A 20,150-nucleotide genomic window follows, 5' to 3' on the forward strand; every position below is an offset into this window, starting at 1 on the left:
GCCTGAGCAGGGGTTGGACTAGATGGCCTGTATGGTCCCTTCCAACTCTGGGATTCTATGAGTCTAGTTCAGTTGTGGAATGGGCTGCCTAAGGAGGTGGGGAGCTCCCCCTCACTGGCGGTCTTCAAGCAGCGGCTGGACAGATGCTTATCCTGGATGCTTTAGGCTGATCCTGCACTGAGCAGGGGGATTGGACTAGATGGCCTGTCTGGACCCCTTTCAACTCTATGGTTCTATTTTACTGGGAACCAGCACAGATCTGCTGCATCTTCTGAGCTCTTATAATTGCCCTCCCCAAAGTGACCACAGTCAAAAACTCTTCATGGAGGTGTTTCAGATAAGGCAAAGTAATATTTATTTCATCCTATCTTTGGGAAATCCGCCAGATCCCGGCCAATTTGAGAGAAAAATCAGTTTGAGCTTAGCATTGCCCTGCATGAGAGGAGATCTTAGCAACCCAAACCAGCAGCTTTTTGCAAAGTCAGTGCAGATTCTGTCCACCGACTTGCAAAATGCTCTTAAGGAAAAAACAGATAGAAGATTGTGATCTTTCTTGCACTAGACTCTGATCTATTTTTGCATAAATCTCCAGGAGTATTCCAACAAACAAGTTTGTAGCCTTTGACTGGAAGTGACGCAACACCCCTTGAATAGCTTTCAGTGGCCAAGGATGGGGGACGGGGAGAGGGGATTGGGTAAAATCACCGTAACTATGAGCTTTGGGTTTTGTCATCGTCTGTACGAGATGGGACCGCACTGGAGCAGGTGAAACAAGTGCAGCCCCCCTCCGACCACTCTCCTTTTGTGAGCTCTTCATGACGTGTAACTTTTAAACTCCGTCGTTCGTTTTTGATCCAACTGGACCATGTGCGCAACAAATGTGACAAGTGTTTGTATCCCTTCAGCTACTCCTAATTGTCTCGTGCTGTCCGCCAGTTCCCGGATCCCCCAGCTCTGGTCAACACATGGGGGATCGGGAATGAATTAAGGCTTCAGCAACTTGCAAGAGGACGGGCTCTGCGGGGATGTGTGAGGGAAGATGCAGAAGATGGAATGGGAACGTGGGACAGGGGTCTCAGTGTGCATGCAACTTCTACAACTGGTGGGGGGGTTGGCTACTTGGTCAGATGTCAAGCCCTACCCCCCCCCCCCGCAACAGCCAAGATTGACTTTTTTTTTGTTTAAAAGTTGCCAACCACATGTATGCAATTTGCGTGCGCAAGTTCTGGAGGGACTTCAAAAATGCTGTTGTGACGAACGCCAAGATAAATAATAACTAAACCAATATAAGATCTAGTGTGAGCTTCGGAGGACGGAGTGGCGGCAACCATAGCTGAGCCAACGCCGAGGGAGGACTTGTGCCTGATGTCACCAAACAAGAGTTCCTTGGGAGAGCCTGCCTTTTGTTGGTGAAGAGCGGTAAACTTTTACCTTTCCACGCAACCTCAGTCTCCCCCAGTCTCCACTGAAGACGGCTACGTGACTAATTTACCAGGCAGAGAAAACCATCTTTTTTTTTAACTCACAAGGCCAACATGAATAACAAGTTGGCATTGGGTGGCATTAGGGACGTCTTGTCGAGCCACAATGGATGGACGGACGCGTTCCAGTTTGTTCGACTTGATGGGGACAAGATCCCTGGAGGCATGAGACCTACAAGGCCTCTGGGTGCCTGCCTATTCAGGCAGTCGGCCAGAGGGATGTGAGCCAAAGCAGAGGTTGGAAGTAGCTGATGGTACCTTGAGACAGGGCGTGGTTCTCACAGCTTCAGAGGTGGCTGAGGCAGAACCACACCTGTTCCCTGGATCTTGTTTCCATTGTTTTGTGCAAGCTCTTGGGTGAAACCAGTTATCCATCCTTTCTCCATCTAGTTTTTGATCTGGATTTGTAACTGAGAGATTAGATTGCCAGTGCCAATAACTTAGCAGGGGAGTATGCTCCTCTTGGGCGGGGACATGAATGCCACAAAATGTTATGCCAGGTATAGGAAATATAAACTTAACAAAGGACATAGGCAATACCCAATTAAAGGTATTATTTTTTAAACTCAAAATGTAAACATGCTTAAAACATTAGCATTCTTAAAGCATTTCCTTTATTTAAGTCTTTGGTAATGGCCACTGCTTGCTGTGAATTGCTGCATCAAAATCTGGAATCAACCTCTGTGCTGCAGCAACCTGGAATACACTGCTTAGGTGTGTGCCTGTAAACTGAGTATGCACTTTTGATTTACTGACACTTACTACAGAAAAAAGCTGTTCACAGACCTGCGCTGTCCTAAACAGACAGAATTTGAGAAGCAAAAGACTTAAGTTGGGGGTGATTCAAACCCCAAAACTGGTAAAATAGGCTAACCCTAATTTCAAAAACCTTATCTTTCCACACTGCTCCCCTACCTACCTGTGATTTGTGTTCTCCTTTCATTGGCGGGGGGGGGGGGAGCAGCAGGGGGCATGTCCCCTTTTGTCATGAGGCTTGAGTACACCTCCCAACTCCCAGAAGCTTTTCCTGTTAATCCATCTCCCTTGGACATGTAATCCCAGATGGTCTCTTTGCTCCCTAAAAATACACTTCCCTACTACACTAGATCGGCAATTTTTCTCTGCATCACTGGAAGCATTTTTGTGCTTGAAGAAGGTTTCTTCTTAGAGAGGTCCACCCCAAAATGGACACATATAATATAAACTCACCAAATGCAGCCACTGCCAACACTTGCTCAACCCACGGTCAAAATCATGAACCCTCTAAAGATTCAATAGCCACCTGTCAATGACCAGAACTCCTAAATCAGCCCTTCTTCCCCACCTCTGTGTGATTCATCCACACCAGTCCACCCTCCTCCCAATGGCAGTCTGCTTCCCACTGACCTCCCTTTGGGCACACTTCAGCCCCACTTAGAGGCCTGACCTTCCATCCCCCCCTCCCCCGGTGCTGAGGTTCGAGCATGGCGACTAGCAACAGGGAGACCCAGGTTCCACTCTGCCATGCAAGATGCTGGGTGGCTCCGGGCTCTCTCAGCCTGACGTACCCTGCCCAATCCTTGGGAGAACAAAAACATGGATGGGGAGAAGGATAACTTATAAATTGCTTTGTAAAGCTATGGGGGAAAAGTAAGGTCCAGATGCTTAGAAAATAAAAAGGAAGCGACAAAATCTCATTATGCTTTTAAGGTGGCTCGTTCTATCTTCGCCTCCAACGACACCCCTGCTCTTGCACGCCACCCCCACAACACAGCACCTTCCCTCACCCCACACCTGGATTCCTCCTCCTCTCCCATGGTTTTCCAAGTGCAGTTCCCCCCAAGTATCCTATTGCATGCACTTCAACCTTTTCCTTCTGTGCCCCTCGCCCCAGACCCTTATACCCTACCCAGCAAGATATGCTCTGGCATTCCCATTCCTACGCTTGCCCTAATACCCAGGTATCTTTTGAGTAGGGAAAAGCAGGGTATAAAAACCACCTCTTCTTCACTTGGAATGCAAGAATGTACAACTGAATTCTTCCTAGTGCATTAAAGCCTTTGCATGCTTTTATTCCAGTGAAATCTTTCCTCAAACTGCCTTCTGCTGTTTCTGCCCATATTTTAGACCTGGTGTCAAGCCACAATAAGTGGCAGGACAAGCAAAAGGTTTACACACCTGGCTAGCGACTGCAACGCGACCGAAAGATTCACAGCCAGCAGGAAGAAAGCGAATGTAATTAAGTGCCATTTGAAATATCTGGATGATCTGCCGGCCAACCATCTCTTGCTAAAATTCCTGCCTTTGAACACACGGATAATTAAATATAACCTGGCCCTCTCCAGGGTCGGTTTCCGGTAAACATGCTTAGATTTCAATCTGGCCTGCCAAACAAACCAAATGAAGTTTCCCTTTCGTTTTGTGAGAAGTTCCCTGCCAGCACTGAAGCGCTCAGGTGGTTACGTTGCATTCCTATGCATTTACATTACAATCAACCTTCCTGGCTGATTTCTGTAGCACAGGCAAACAGTGTCTCCTGAGAGCTGAGTGACATCCAGTGCATGTTTATTTGATGTGCCTCGATAAATAAAAATACCGTTCTTGAGAGAGAGTTAAGCTATTCGAAACTCCCCAGGTATGCATGAATGGACCTACTTGTTAGACGCTTCCCTGTGTTTTAAATTCCGTAGCCTTTTTTGTATCTCTGTTTGGTTAATACAAGAGCTCGGCAGGTAACCGAAATGAGAAAAGCTGATAAAATCACTCAGTAGGAACTAGGAACTCCTAACAATCACTTAACAGCATAATTGTGCCTTGCTTCTCTGAGATTTGGAGAAGAGCTCCAGGGCTTACTGGCGATACAGAATCGTCCTTGTAATCGAGTGGAGGGAAAAAGCCATGCAGAACGTTAGTAAGGACCGGGATCTCAAGAACGGTAACGTAGCCGGAGAAAAATGATAATTACCTTGTGGCTGAAGGTGTGAAAGAACTAAGTATTGTTCAGCAGCAATTTTGTTTTTTTAAACAAGATCTAAACAGCTTATAGCCCGCATGTCACAAGGGGGGAAAACGGTTCTAGAGTTTAATTCTGAAATTGTCTCATTTAAAATAAGAAAAGGGATGAGGGGGGGAGGGGAGGAAGGAACTTGTCTGAAAGCATTTAGTTAAAACAGACTATTTTCAACCTCTTCTTATAGCTGTCTTAGAAAGATCTTTACAGTTCCCTAACTAAACAGAAAACAAATCAGGACCCCCAATGCTCTAGAGTAGGGCTGGCCACACTGTGGCTCTCCTGATGTTCATGGACTACAATTCCCACGAGTCCTTGACAGCATGGGAATTATGATCCATGGACATCTGGAGAGCCACAGTTTGGCCAAACCTGCTCTAGAGTTAGCAGAGCAGTGCTCCAGATGCCACAGGTCTCCCTCACTGATTCTCTTGTGCTTTCTGCAAGTTGGGGCAATTTCATTACGGAGCAATGCTAACCGCAGGCTTGCAACAAGGAAACTGATCCAGAAGGAGCTCCGCCTGCCCCGTGGCTTCAGAGCAGAGAATCCAAACTGGTGTGCAGGTGATTAGACCGAACACAGTTCAGGTCAAAGTCCAGCTTGCCTGCCACAAGCACCAAGGAAGAGACGTAGGCAACAAAACTGAGAGTTCGAAAGGCTGTACAGCAAGTCTTAAAGGGTTCCAAAGAAGGCTTTTGCCAGATTGGGTAAACCCCAAAAGCAGAAAACACACTCTTCCAAATGGATAGTTTTCAGAATTGACAGTTACCTCCAGTATGGATCGAGGGAGGCTGTGATAACCCCAAGGAGCAATTGCAGCAGCCCTTCACGGGATCTCATCCCCACCACTAGCTCAAGGTCCCCCAGCTGGCTGCACGTGGAGGAGGAGTGGGGAATCAAACCCGACTTGCCAGATTAGAAGCCCCTGCTCTTAAGCACCATGCCACACTGCAGCCACGGCAGCAAAGGGAGAGGGAAAAAGGAGGGAGTGAAGCATTAATTTATTTACAACTCTTCTATGCCATGTCTCTCTGCAGCAGCGTTTAACTTTTTTACCATCGAGAAACTCCTGACACTATCTTCAGGCTTCGAGAAACCTCAGAGGTGGCACAAGCGTGCAGAATATGGTTGGGAAGCAGAGATGCATGCGTGCCCCCCCGGCCCCCCCCTTCTCACTTCCTCCTTCATGAAACCTTGGTTGAGAGAGCCTGCTCTACAAGGACATGATGTGCAACGAGCACCAGATATGGACAGAACTAATTCATTGTAAAATTCATTTTTTTAAAAATGCCCTCTGGAAGGAGACCACAGAGAGAGTGCATCAGCCACGGGAGCAGTTCTGTGCAACTTGAAAAGTCCCATGCTGCGTTCTGAACATGAATGAGTCCTAATAAAAAGGCATTATCTCGCTTTCCATGGGACGTCTGTGAAACACAAAGTAATCTTTCAAGGGTTCAATTAAGAACAAGAAAGGGGAAATGACTGGCTGGAAACTTATGAGAGACCACACATGCCTCGGAGGGATAGAAGTCCCACAATGTTGCGAGTCCAGGGGCACGCTCGGACCTCTTGCCTGCAAGGTTCCATGAACTGAAATGGCTCTGAAATTGTTGATGAAGGACAATATTAAAACGTAATTAATCTGGCCGAGTGTATTCGGGGCAGATGGATTTCTCTGCTGGACGGCTGTGACTCTTCAGCGTGCAGGAAGGAGAGGATGCAGGAAAAGAAGAAGAAGAGTTGGTTCTTATATGCTGCGTTTCTCTACCCAAAGGAGTCTCAATGTGGCTTACATTCGCCTTCCCTTTCTTCTCCCCACAACAGACACCCTGTGAGGGAGGTGGGACTGAGAGAGCCCTGATATTACTGAAGAAGAAGAAGAGTTGGTTCTTATATGCCGCTTTTCTCTACCCGAAGGAGGCTCAAAGGTCACCCAGCTGGCTGCATGTGGGGGAGCGCAGAATTGAACCCGGCAGGCCAGATTAGAAGTCCGCAATCATAACCACAACACCAAACGGGCTCTACACCAAAAGGGCTTGAAGAACTGGCTTGGAAGGGGAGCCTCTGCTGATTGAGACCTCCGGTTCTGCAGCACAACTTCCGGCCTGCTCACAGGGTCTGGGACAAGGCAGATCTCTCTGGCTACCTTCTGATTTTCTTGGTTTGGACTTCTTCTGGGAAACAGGAACCGCCCGGACTCTGATAAGGCAGGTTCCCCTGTGGCTTGCCCACAGCCAGCTTGGTGTAATAGTTAAGAGTGGCGGCCTCTAATCTGGAGAACTGGATTTGATTCCCCAGTCATCCCCATACAGCCAGCTGGGTGGCCGAGAGCCAGTCATAGTTCTCGCCAAGCGCTCTTGGCCCCACCTACCTCACAGGGTGTCTGTGGTGGGGAGAAGAAGGGAAAGGTGCTTGTAAACCGTTTTGGGACTTCCTTAGGTAGTGGCCTCTGAACGGGGTGCTGGAGGAGAATTGTACCAATGGCACGGACTTCCCAAACAGACAAGGAAGTAGGTTCTTGATTAGATCAAGCCTGAACTCTCCCTTGAAGCTCAAAGGGCTTAGCTGAAGGTCACATTCTAAGAAGACAAGAGCCGCTGGAAGGGACAAGGACGTTAGAAAAGACGGAGGCGGCAGGAAAGGAGGAAGACCCAACAGGAGACGGATTGAAACATGTCAGTTTGCAAGACATGAGCAAGGCAGTTAACCAGAGGGCACTCTGAAGGTCATTCATTCATAAGATTGCTGTAAGTTGGAAATGACTTGGTCCTTTAGGCAGTTTTTTGGGATGGAGTGACTATAGTAAGAATTACAGTATTGTCTTAGCTTGAAGTTGGTTTGACTGGATTTGTATTTGATATGCTTTACACTTTGATGTAAGTCCCCCTGAGGCCATTCTTGGAGAGGGACGGCCTAAAAATCTAAGTAATTAATCAATCGATCAATCAATCACACACACATAAAGGTAAAGGTATCCCCTGTGCAAGGACCGAGTCATGTCTGACCCTTGGGGTGACGCCCTCTAGCGTTTTCATGGCAGACTCAGTACGGGGTGGTTTGCCAGTGCCTTCCCCACACACACACATATCCACTACTAATCTGATACTGGGGTAACATTGACCCAAACAAAGTTTCTTTTAAAATAATTATTGACAACAGCTCCCATTTAATGTAGGAATAGGCCACTACATTCTGGGTGACTGCTTGAGGCATAGGCATTCCCCTAAACAAATATGGTACTTGGGATCTTTAGCCACCCTTAGTTCATACAGTTGACCCCTGGCTCTCTCACACCGATTTCCCTTTCGTTTCCTGGAGACATCAGCTAAAAGCTGCATTGCAGAAGTAAGTGAGCATCTTTCTCCCTAGCAGGATCATGTTGGAAGAGAAGGACCTTGTGGTTTCTCTTAGCCTTCAGAGGGGGCTATGAGAGCGATTTGGGGACAGATAGGCTAGTGCCCTTGCACCCCCCCCTGCTTCTGCGTTTATGGCTGTTCCCTTTGATGTGTAGACTACTCTCAGGCACCTTCCTCCCTTTCTGTTCCTTTTACAACCCTCTCTCTTACACACACAGCCAGTCCTCCTTGGAGTTCTCCATCTTTGGCACCATGGAGGCAGGCGTGGATTACTGCACTGCCATCCATCCTACATAGACCACATTAGGTCTCTACCTCTATCCTGCACTATCTAGAAGAAGAATTGGTTCTTATATGCTGCTTTTCTCTACTTGAAGGAGGCTCAAAGCGGCTGACAGTCGCCTTCCCTTTCCTCTCCCCACAACAGACACCCTGTGAGGGAGGTGAGGCTGAGAGGGCCTTGATATCACTGCTTGGTCAGAACAGTTTTATCAGTGCTGTGGCGAGCCCAAGGTCACCCAGCTGGCTGCATGTGGGGGAGTGCAGAATCGAACCCAGCTTGCCAGATTAGAAGTCCACACTCCTAACTACTATACCAAGCTGGCTTCCTAGTAGGACAGCTCCTTAATATATTACTAAAGAATACTGAAGCCATACTGGATAGACAAAAAATAATAAAATCTAACTTCTCTCCTTTGTTTAAACTATTCAAAACAGTCCATCTCAAATCAGACTATTTAGTAATCATTTCTGTACAAAAACTTTGAATGGCGTTTGCTCATTTACGCTTTCAAGTTATGCCATCAGCCCTACTCTCAGGCTGTTTTTCTGGTGTACCTTTTGCCCTTCGCTATGTATTTGTGGAGAACCTGCTGTTGAAGACCTTTATCATTATGTTTTGGATTGCCCACTATACTTGGAGCCACGAACCAAATATATTGAGATATGTTTGAGTGGCCAGAACTTCCCTGCGAATTTGGACAAAATAGTCTTTTTATTATCGGATACAAACCCCCTAATTATAATTATAATAATAATTATTATTATTTAATTTTTAGACCGCCCTTCTCCCAATAGGTCTCAGGGCGGTTTACAACATAAATAGTTAAAACACAATAAAATCCCCATAAAAACCCCAATTAACATCAGCAAAAGTTACATGTAACATATAGTGGTGGTGGTCACAATTCTGATCTTAGTTCAGCCTGGTGGAGAGAATAATATTCAGAAGAGGGTGGCACCAATACAATAGATCTAACAATGATCTCAATGTTAGAGATCTCAATATTGAATTAGTTATAATGTTTCACTATTTGCATTAGCAGCAAGGAAAATTCGAGCCAAACTTATGCCACCAGAGAGCTAGAAACCTGAATTCTTATTGTCTTTTATTATCTATATGTACTACCGCATGTATTGTTCTAATTCTTTTACTGTTTTTATATCAATTGATATGATATCGCATTGTAATGGCCTATGGCTGGTAACAATAAAGTCTTATGTATGTATGTATGTATGTATGTATGTATGTATGTATGTATGTATGTATGTATGTATGTATGTATGTATGTATGTATGTATGTATGTATGTATGTATGTATGTATGTATGTATATTACTAAAGAATTTGCAGCTTGCTTTGTTGCAGGCACACAGGCCACATGCTCAGCTCCTGCTGCTGCTGCTATAAGCCTAGTGCCGCCTGCTCACTTTAGGCAATATTGTCCAAATATTCCAACAGACCGTGCATGCACTCAGAACGGCACGTGGTTCAGTCGCCTCAGGGACTTCAGGTTAGAGGCGCATCCTCTTGCCAGCCCTGTAGCTCACTGCACTTGTGACCTTTAATGGTCGGCTGAATAATGATAACAACAACAATAACAGAAATAGTACAATGATTTGTATCTATCCAAATGCTCAGGGTGGGTAACATCAGTAAAATGAATTAAAAATTTTAAAACAATCGACCTACACAATCAGCCCCTTTAAAATACCCAGACAGGGGTGTTGTGTGGAAGGGAGCTGCTCCTTCTCCTCCTAGCGGTCAGGCCAGCTTTTCGGTGGGTGTTATTGTGGGCCTCGACTATAAGCCCGGATGAACAGCTCCGTCTTGCAAACCCTGTGGAAATGACTGAGGTCCTGCAGGGCCCTGATCTCCCTTGGGAGCCTGTTCCACCAGGCTGGGCCAGGACTGCAAAGATGCTGGCCCTGGTCGGGCCAGATTCACGCCTCTCATGCAGGGGACTTGGAGCAGATCCTGATCTGAGGATCGTAACATTCTCGGGGGTTTATAAGGAATACCCAACGAGCAGTTCTGCCTCTGGCCAAGAGAGCTGCAGCTGTACTTGAAGCAACAGAAAGAGCCAGCATCCTTTCGGTGGATGGCACTCACAAACCGCGCTGAGCCTCCGGGGAGGGCGGTATATAAATATAATAAATAAAATAAAATAAATAATTAAATAAATAAAGACACTGACAAAAAGAAAGCAGGGAAGGGGGCTGCAACACCACAGATCAAGCAGTCCCTAACACCAAAGGAGGAAATTTAGAACTGATGCGGGATAGAGGAAGCTTTTACATGTTTTATTATTATTATTATTATTATTATTATTATTAAAAAGGTAAAGGTATCCCCTGTGCAAGCACCGGGTCGTGTTTGACCCTTGGAGTGATGCCCTCCAGCGTTTTCATGGCAGACTCAATACGGGGTGGTTTGCCAGTGCCTTCCCCAGTCATGACCGTTTACCCCCCAGCAAGCTGGGTACTCATTTTACCGACCTCGGAAGGATGGAAGGCTGAGTCAACCTTGAGCCGGCTGCTGGGATTGAACTCCCAGCCTCATGGGCAGAGCTTTCAGACGGCTGCCTTACCACTCTGCGCCACAAGAGGCTCTTATTATTATTATTATTATTATTATTATTATTATTATTATTATTATTATTATTATTATTATTATTAGATTTATAGCCCGCCACTCCCTTGCTCCCTTTGGGGGCTAAGTGACCCAAATTCTTGGGGGCAAGAATGAAATCCAGGTAACTTTAAATCTACCTGGAAAGGATACCAGATCATCCAGAAGTGTTCAATGCCCAGAAATCAGAAAGGATAATGTAGAAGAATTGGTTTTTATACCCCATTTTTCACTACCTGAGGGAGTCTCAAAGAGGCTTACAATCACGTTTCCTTCCATTCCCCACAACAGACGCCCTGTGAGGCAGGTGAAGCTGAGAGAGCTATGAGAAAACTGCTCTGCGAAGACAGCTCTAAGAGAACTGTGACTGGCCAAGCTGGCTGCATGGGGAGGAATGGAGACTCAAACCCGGCTCTCCACATTAGAAGCTGCCGCTCTTAACTACGACAACAAGCTGGCTCCCTTTAAAACACTGAGAAAAGATGCTTATAATACTGTTCTCTTATCTACAACTCCTGAGATCCAATAAATCTACTACTTCCCAAGACGTGACTCATTTCCTGACACAAAAAGGCATCCATTTCCTGCAAAAGACATGTAGAGACAGGTGCAGGAAAGTTTTTTATGCACAATTTTTTTTTGGGGGGGGGGAGGTTCAGAAAAGTCACCAACTAAAAGGAGCATTACTTAAAGAGCTAACATTTTGCAAGGCAAATTTGGAAAACCATGGCGGAATTTCTTCGCAATCCGACAAGCACTCACCTGGGAGGAAAAACGTTCAAGAAACCTTACTTCAACAGCCTGTATCATTTAATTAATGGGAGAGTTGGTCACCTTTGTCTTTTGCATGCCTATAAAAGTTCCTCCCTGAGAAATTATTCTTTCACAGGCAGCAGAAAGAATTAGTCCTGTGTTAACACTGTATGACACCATGAATTAAGGTTACAATAAAAAAGTATAATACACCTACTGTACATACGAGCACACTTTTTTTAATAGGCGATATGTCACAGCTTAACAATTCATGGTGAAGGGAAGTTACACATCTAAGACAATGGCATTTCATAAAAGTGTTAGGAGACAGATGGTGGCATTTATGAAACTTTCACACATGAAAGGTACTTGACAAAGCAGAATACTTTGCAATTTAACAGCCCTTTTCATTTTAGGAGCTGGGAGCACTCTGCCGACTGGTTAAACTAAGAACGCATCTGCAAAATGGAATGGAGGGCAGTGTGAGAATTTAAGGGGGAGGCGCAGTTGTTGGCAAAGTGGGAAAGAATTGTGGGGGAATAAAACCAGAATGGCACCAAACGGGAATGGATCCAGCTAAAAAAAGCTAGCTCTTTGCATTCTGCCTCGCCTGAGCCATGATCAAGACACAGAATCCATTTCAAGGAAGGGGAGTCATGTTTCTGAAAGAGAGAAGGGGGCATGGTATAGCCTGATCTCCTCAGATCTTGGAAGCAGGACTGACACTTGGATGGAGGACCACCGAGGAAGACTGTAGAAAAAGCCTATGGCAAACTACCTCTACTTCTCATTTGCCTTGGAAGTCCCTTAGTAGTAAAGGGGTACACATATTATAATGAGCATAACCACGCCCACTACACTGCATACTAATTAGCCTATTTGCATAACCACACTCCCTGACGTGACCGGAAGTGGTGTCATCATGCCCCCACCCCGTACCCCAAGCCCTGGAAGTGCCACCATGACACCACACCCCTTGATGTCACCGGAAGTGCGGTCATCATGCCCCACCCCATGCACCCCCTGACCCGGATGTGCTGCCATTACGCCACACACACCCCTGACGACACCGGAAGCGGCGTCATCATGCCCTATGGCCCCTGGCCTGGCCAAATGCCTGTTCTTTCTACATCTCTATGATGACTATTCTTTCTACAGACAGAAGCATGATTGTAGATGTTCAAAGCAAACTGTCTATTCTGTTAGATTTTTATATTTCAGAGGTGTGTTTTTAATAACATTTAATATTAACAAAAGTGAAACATTACTATAGTTGTGGTAATAGTTGTAAAACCAAAACCAAAAAAGGAACACAACCCAACCTTAACAGATAGGAACTCAAAAGTTGAGCTGTACAATAAAATAATGTAAAAATGTTAATTATTTGTTATAGTGCACAATTAAAAACAGAATAAAAACTACATAAAAACTATACAGAACTAACAACACATAAGACCAAATGCGTTTTGACCCTACTGGGTCTTCCTCAGTGGTCAGGATTGTGACAATACACTCTATTTAAACAGTCATCATTGTGAACCAAAGAATTTATGGAATAAGATCATCAAGATTGATTTCATTCACTTGAGGATAGATATAATGCTAATAAGAAATAATTCTTGTTTCCCCTTTTTTTCTTCTATTTTTTATTTTGGATTTTTATCTCCCCTTTCTTACTTAATCCATTTTTTATTTCATTCTCTCCCCCCTCCTTTTCTTTTTCTTCTTTGGCTTTCTTTCTTTTTCTTTATGTGTATGGCAAATAATTAAAAAGTTCTTTAAAAACAACTTCATTTGCAGTTGTTACAGACAACCCTAGAGTGGTAAACGGCTTGCCCAAGACAGTATGTTGTATGATGGCTGCACTAATAATGTTATTTGTATTACATTGATAATACATTTTTAAAAAATGTACCCGAACTGAGAGCCAGCAGCCTTCCCTATCTTAAACCCAATAATCCTTGGTTGTGACCCAGGGTTTCCATTGTCACCATAGTGGTTGCTATGCTATGAGACCTGTTAAATGATGTCAAGAGAGGTTCACATTAACAGGGTTAGCGATGTGCAGATTGCCAAAAGCCTGGATAAAGCACTCATTAAGCTGTCCAAACAGAATAATAAGAAACAACTGGCAAGTATAATGGAACTCCTCAATGGACTCCCTGGCTTCATTATACACCCACCAACAAAAACACTTTTTTTAAACCTGTTTACCTGGGCATTGAATGCTTTGTCTTCCATTTCCATGGATTCATTAAAAGCCTCGTCATTTTCTGTGTCTTTTTGAGAGTTTCCTCATCTTCAGATTCCTCAATAGGATTCCGGTACATGCAACACAGAGGATTGGGCATCCCCAAGTCCACCTCATGTGCAAGATGGCCTGCAACAGGATGGGTTCCCCAAGATGGTAGCATTGTACTTTCTATGTTTGCAAGGCCATTTACCTCTGCAGTAGTAAGGCATTCGGCCATCTCGGCCTCCTCACTGAGGGGCCAGTAAATAAAATGAATGGGAACATCCCCATCAAAGCTACCTGTAGTAGCTGTAGGGAGGTTAAATACCAGGCACCTCATGGCAGCATTAGGTCTCAGCACGATGGTGGGGTAGCAAGTATTAGGGGCCTGCTAGGAGTGTCCATGTTTTCAGCAAGAGCCGTGGTGAGTGTCTGCTAGCACAAGTGGCTTCTTTGGGGGGCTGTCCAAGCCTCTTTGCTATTGGTCAGAGGTGACAGGGCGTGTTGCTAGAGGGAACAAATAGCCGTACCTGGTCATTCCCATTGGTTGTGACGCAGTAGGGAGGGTTGGTCTATGCTGCACAACACTTCCAACGCTGTCCAGAGGGGTGTAAAAAGATGGCTGCGTTTCTGGTGGGAGCATGGTCTGTGGAAATTGTTTCCGGGGGCAAAGGAAGCAGAAGGTGGGGGCGTGACACCATCACTTCCAGGGAGGGGGTATATGTGGCATAATGGCAGCACTTCCGGGGCAGGGGGCCCTGGGGCCAGAGGGCATGATTTCCGGTGTCATCAGGGGTGTGTGCGGTGTAATGGCGGCACATCTGGGTCAGGGGCGAATGGGGTGGGGCATGATGACGGCACTTCCGGTGACGTCAAGGGGCATGGTGGCATGGTGGCACTTCCGGGACATGGGGCACGGGATGGGGGCACGATGACACCACTTCCAGTGACCTCAGCGGGTGTGGTTATGCAAATAGGTTAGTTAGTATGCAAGGTGCTGGGCGTGGTTATGCTCATTACAATATGTGTACCCCTTTACTACTCCCCTTGTCGGGCTTGCCAGAAGTCAGTTGTGACTTAGTGGCACTTTGTGTGTATTTGTGTGTATGTGCACCCCCCCCCCCAAATGTTTCTATAGAACATGGCCCCTGTTCCTCCCCCATGCTCCCTAGGGGAGGTCTTCTCTTCCCGTGTGAGATGGGGAAAGTTTCCAGGGCTACCATACTTGTCTCACTTCCCCTTTCTTCCTTTTAGGAGTAGGAGGGTGGGGGACTTTTCCTCTCCTCTGCAGTGCTGAGGAGAATGAGATGCCTTCTGCCAAGGGCTTGCCACATGGACAGACCTCTTGGGATGCTGGGGGTGCTCACAGACCCACCCGGGAGGAGGTTGCTGAGGTGAACTAATGTCACACAGAAGCCACCGCCTGCTCAGCTAAATCTCAGGAGTATGAGGTGAATGGAGGGAGGAGGAGGAAGAGAGAGCCAGGCTTACGTGGCAGGCAGGGCCAGGAGTGGGAACTCTCTTTCTCCCTGCCAGCACTTGTGCTGGGGGCTTATTTACAATACATTCCTATGCCTCACAGAGAGGGGAGAAAGAGACTTCCCCATGACTTATATGGCTGCGAGGGGGGAAAGCCAAAGTACATGGTAACGGCTGTGTTCAAAACAAGAAGATTACCTCACGGTGATTTAGAAGTCTTTCTAAATCTGCTGCCATTTGATTCTTGACACGCAGCAACGCTGTCTTTTCTTTATTTAAAAGGCTGGCAGGGGGGGAAAAAGGATAGTATTAGGAAATAAAGTAATAGCGAGGGATTATCTCTCCTAATCTTGTATTCTGGTTACAACATGCATTTTTTGAAGCAAACGGCTGGCAACCATGAACATATGCTGAAGCAACAGCACAGAGGCCCTTTCCTAGTGAAAATGTTGCTGGGGGGGAGGGGAGGGGAGGGAAGGATTGTGGAGGCTTTTCTTAGACTGTGATCTATAGACCGCTTAAGCTACTATTTAAACCTCCTATAGGTCCCCGTGACTTCAATGGGATGAATCCTTCCTCGACGTTAAACGGACTTGTCCTATCCATCAAACCAGAGCGCCGAGACAGTCGAGTTTAATTTCCTTTAAAATTACCTCTTTAAAAATAGAAAAACACATTAAATTAAATAGCGCCTCGATTTACGGCGTGGTCCGAGGCGCCGTGTTCAGTGCTGGCTGTCACCTTTCAAGAAGGCCGCTGGACAACTGGAAAGCATCCAGGCACAGATGACGGAGTTTGCAGGAGATGTGGGGAACTGCGGGAAGCAGCCTGCATTTAAGTGTGTGGGGGGGAAATCATAGAATCATAGAGTTGGATGGGACCTCCTGGGTCATCTAGTCCAACCCCCTACACTATGCAGGACACTCACAACCCTGTCGCTCATCTACTGTAACCTGCCACCCCCTTGAGCCTTCAAAGAATCAGCCTCTCCGTCAGATGGCTATCCAGCCTCTGTTTAAAAATTTCCAAAGATGGAGAACCCACCGCCTCCCGAGGAAGGGGCAGGCACTGTTTTGGGGAAGCCGCAACTGAAGAGAAGGGTTCCGTAAATGTGTTGTTGTGATAAGCCTCCTCAAAGTGGTTTTGTTCAAATTTCCGCTGATGTCACTGAGTGGAAACAAAGGGATGGCTGATGTCTGAGGTCTCCCCGGGCTGGTGTTTACACCAGGCAGATTGCTGGACTGGAGTTGTGTGGGAAAGATGGCCAGCTTTCAGGGCCCAGGGGGTACTGAACGTGACAAGTTAGGAACAGGGGGCTGGCACTGCAAAAAGCGTTTCTCTGGAACCGTCCGCTGGAAAACAAGCTTTTAACTTGCCATTCGAGACGTGTGCAAAAACCAAAGGACCAAAGAGCCACTGATGGTCCCACCTTCCTTGAACATATCCAAGAGCCAGCGTGGTGTTGTGGTTAAGAGTGGCAGCCTTGAATCTGGAGAGCTGGGTTTGGGTTCCCACTCCTCCTTCACATGCAGTCACAGCCCTGTTAGTAGCTGTTCTCACAAAGCAGTCCTGTCAGAGCTCTCTTAGCCCCACCTCCCTCACAGATGGCTGTCTGTTGCGGGGTGAGAAAGGGAAGGCGACTGTAAGCCACTTTGAGACTCCTTCGGGTAGTGAAAAGCAGGCCATAAAAAAACAACTCTTCTTCTTTTTTTAAGGCCACTCATGGTGCTGGCTAAGGAGGCTTCCTGCAGCAGCAAGCTCCACATCTTATTTATGCAGTGCGAGAGAAAGTAGAAGAAACTGGGCCTGAGAATAAGGGGTTCAAATTGTTTTTTGGGCTGCTGGTGTTTCAAGAAGGGAACAAGAGGAGTTCACTCCCCTGGGCTTCCACAAAGGTACAGAGAACAGCAGACGAGGACCCCGTTTGTAGATGTCTGCACTGATGGCTGCTATTCAATGGTTATTTAATGAAACATTGCAAAGATCTGTATTGCTAGTGGATCCTGGTCTACGGTTGGAGGCTCAGATCACCCCATGGCACGAAGTGCCTTCTATTTGTGCCAGCTGGTTCGCCCACTATGGTCCTCTCTTGTAAAGCACTATCTGGCCACAGCGATCCATATTCTGATCATATCCAAGTTAGACTACTGCAATGAGCTTTGCGTGGGACTGCCCTTGTATACAGCTTGGAAAGTTCAATTGGCCTAAAGTGTGGCGGTCAGGCTACTGATCAAGGGATGGTTAGAGTGACAGGACCACCCCTTTTCTGAAGATCTGCACTGGCTGCTCGGGAGTTACTGGGCACAATTGCAAGTGCTAGTTGTGATCTTTAAGGCTTTAAATGCCTTAGGGCCAAGGACCATCTCCTCTTGTGCTTTCCAGACTCTCAGGCATTGCTTTTCAGAGGTGAGGGAGGGGGCAACATGAGACAGGGCATTTTCTGTGGTGACATCTTGCCTTTGAGAGCCAGCTTGGTTAAAAGCAGCAGCCTCTAATCTGGAGAACAGGGTCTGATTCCTCTTTCACATGAAGCCAACTGGGTGACCTTGAGTGGGTCAAAGTTCTCTCTGTCTCACCTACTTCACAGAGTTTCTGTTGTAGGGAGGGGAAGGGAAGTGTCTTTGAAACACGAGGCTTATTGGGTGACCTTGGGGCAGTCACAGTTCTCTCAGAGCTCTCTCAACCCCAGTCACCTCACAGTGTGTCTGTTGTTGAGAGAGGAAGAGTAGGCAATTGTAAGCCTCTTTGAGACTACTTCAGGTAGTAAAAAGGTACAACCTGCCCAGCTCTTTTCTCCTCTCTTTGAAATGCCCCTTGAGGCTCACCCAGGGCCAACTTTACTTTCTTTTAGGCCCCAGGCTAAAATACATCTTTTAAAGACATGCTTTTAATCAAAAGTTTTATCTTTTCAGTTTTTTAATTGTCTGCTTCTCTCTGCTGCTTGTTCTTTAACGGCTAATGTCTCAATACTGTCTGGAGAGGAATGCGATTGTCTGGAGCTTTGCGGTTGGGCTTCATCAATACGCAGGTGACATCGGGCTCCGTGATTCATTAGCCAATCCTCCAGACTGGTTCCGAACTGGTGCTCTGAGGCTGAGGTCTGGTGGCAAAGGCAGAACGCTCTGAGGCTGAATCAAGATCAAACAGAGGTAATGCTGGCTGACACCTTTGAAGGACTGACTCTGCTTGCCCTGTATGGAATGGAGCTTGGGGATGCTCAGGGACTCCGTCTAAGTCTTTGAAAAGCAGGTCAGCATGGTGGCCAGGAGATCCGGATGTCACCTACCTCTGGTTCACCAAAGCTCTCATTCCCTAGGCTCAGCCAATCTGGCCATTCTAATCCAGATCTCTCTACCCTCACAACTGGAGTCCTGCAATGTGCCCTTGAAGACAGCCCAGAAATTACAACTGGCCCAGAAGGCGGCAGCCCAAATTGGTCAGGAGCTAGCTGATGAGAAGGATGAAACCACTGGAAGTGCTTTAAAGCAGGGGTAGTCAACCTGTAGTCCTCCAGATGTCCATGGACTACAATTCCCATGACCTCATGGGAATTGTAGTCCATGGACATCTGGAGGACCACAGGTTGACCACCCCTGCTTTAAAGTCCTCCATGACTCACTGACTTGAAGAACCAACTTCCTGCAAGCCAACTGTGGTCTCCAGGCAGCTGCCTGTTGTCTATCCCACCACTTAACGTGGTCCCTCCGGCATTGATCAGGGACTAAGCTTCCTCCATTGTGGCTCCAGCTCTGTGGAAGAGGTGAGAGGGGGCAACTCCCTGGAGAGCTTCAAGAGGCACTGCAAGACCAGCCTGTTTAATGGGCATTGAAGGGGGTCCAAATAGCAGGTATCTTTTAAGGAAGAGATTTGGGGTCTGCTGTTTATTCTGGTTTTAATTGGAATTAAAAAACAAAACAAAAACAAACCTGTTATGGTAAGCTGCCCAGAACCAGAAGGAAAGGTGGGGCAGAAACTTGTAAAATAAATAAATAAATGAATGAATGAATATTGTGGATTTTAACAGTAAGCCAGCTTGTGCAGAACTCTGAAGCGGCAGCACAAGTAAACAAACAAATAAATATTTGCTTTATTCATGCCCCGTTTTTCTCCCCGACGGGAGCCCAAAGTGGCTGGATCTCGCTCCACTTCTTTCACTGGTGTAATGCTCTGGCCAGTGTCCATTTGGATTGTGTCTAACCACCATGCTCCTTGTCAGCCTGGTTTCCTTTCTCCACCAACCAATCCTAGCATAATTGCTTTCCCCAATACATTGGATTGCATGATCTGGCCAAAGCAAGTGAGCCGGATTTTGCCTTCCAGTGATAGATCAGGCTTTATGCGCTCCAGTGTTTCCTTGTTGGTCCCATGGAACCCGCAGAAGCCTTCTCCAGCACCAGAGTTCAAACAAACCTACTCTCCTCTTGTCTGAGGGTAAGTTTAAGTGACTTATCCTGTCCTCTTCTCCTTCACTTTATCCTCACAACAAAGGTAGGTGAAGCTTCCACAGGGATTCAAACCTGGGTTTCTCAGATTCTGGCAAACGGCTTGCTGAAACAGAAAAGTAAAACCGCAAACGAATATTGGCGGGCGACCTGCTCAGGTCTGACAGGTTTGATTATGTTAAGAGTCCCATAAAAACCTTCAGCAGGAGACCAAAGTTTGCTCGCAGGAAAGCAGTTCTCCTGCTGCTAAACCTGGAGTGTGCAAACAGGCCGCTGAAAAGGACTGCAGGATCTAGGAAGAGCTAGCTGTGCAGAAATTTGCTATGCTTACCCAACATCCTTCTCGAGCTGAGCGATATGTTCTTTATGCAAGAGTATTTGAGAATCTCTCTGCTGTACGGATTCCACCAGGTATCTGTAAGGCTGTTGGACTTGATTCAATAGCGAATTGGCTCTGTCCAGCTGGAGGACGGGGGAAGAAAAATTCATTACATGTTAGGAACAAG

At 46.5% G+C, this 20,150-nt stretch overlaps 1 protein-coding gene across 2 annotated transcripts in view; it reads right to left on the bottom strand.

Moving 5' to 3' along the window:
* Positions 1 to 20,150, bottom strand: part of PIBF1 (progesterone immunomodulatory binding factor 1) — a 127,494-nt gene that overhangs the window by 7,830 nt on the left and 99,514 nt on the right. For both annotated transcript variants that reach the window (XM_077343996.1, XM_077343995.1), the window contains exons 15-16: positions 19,976 to 20,106; positions 15,401 to 15,485 (exon numbers count right to left, since the gene is read on the bottom strand). In XM_077343996.1, coding sequence (XP_077200111.1) covers positions 15,401 to 15,485; positions 19,976 to 20,106 — 216 coding nt within the window. The remainder of the gene's footprint in view (positions 1 to 15,400; positions 15,486 to 19,975; positions 20,107 to 20,150) is intronic.

The sequence above is a fragment of the Paroedura picta genome, chromosome 6 (genome assembly GCF_049243985.1).
Source record: "Paroedura picta isolate Pp20150507F chromosome 6, Ppicta_v3.0, whole genome shotgun sequence".
Lineage (NCBI taxonomy): Eukaryota > Metazoa > Chordata > Lepidosauria > Squamata > Gekkonidae > Paroedura > Paroedura picta.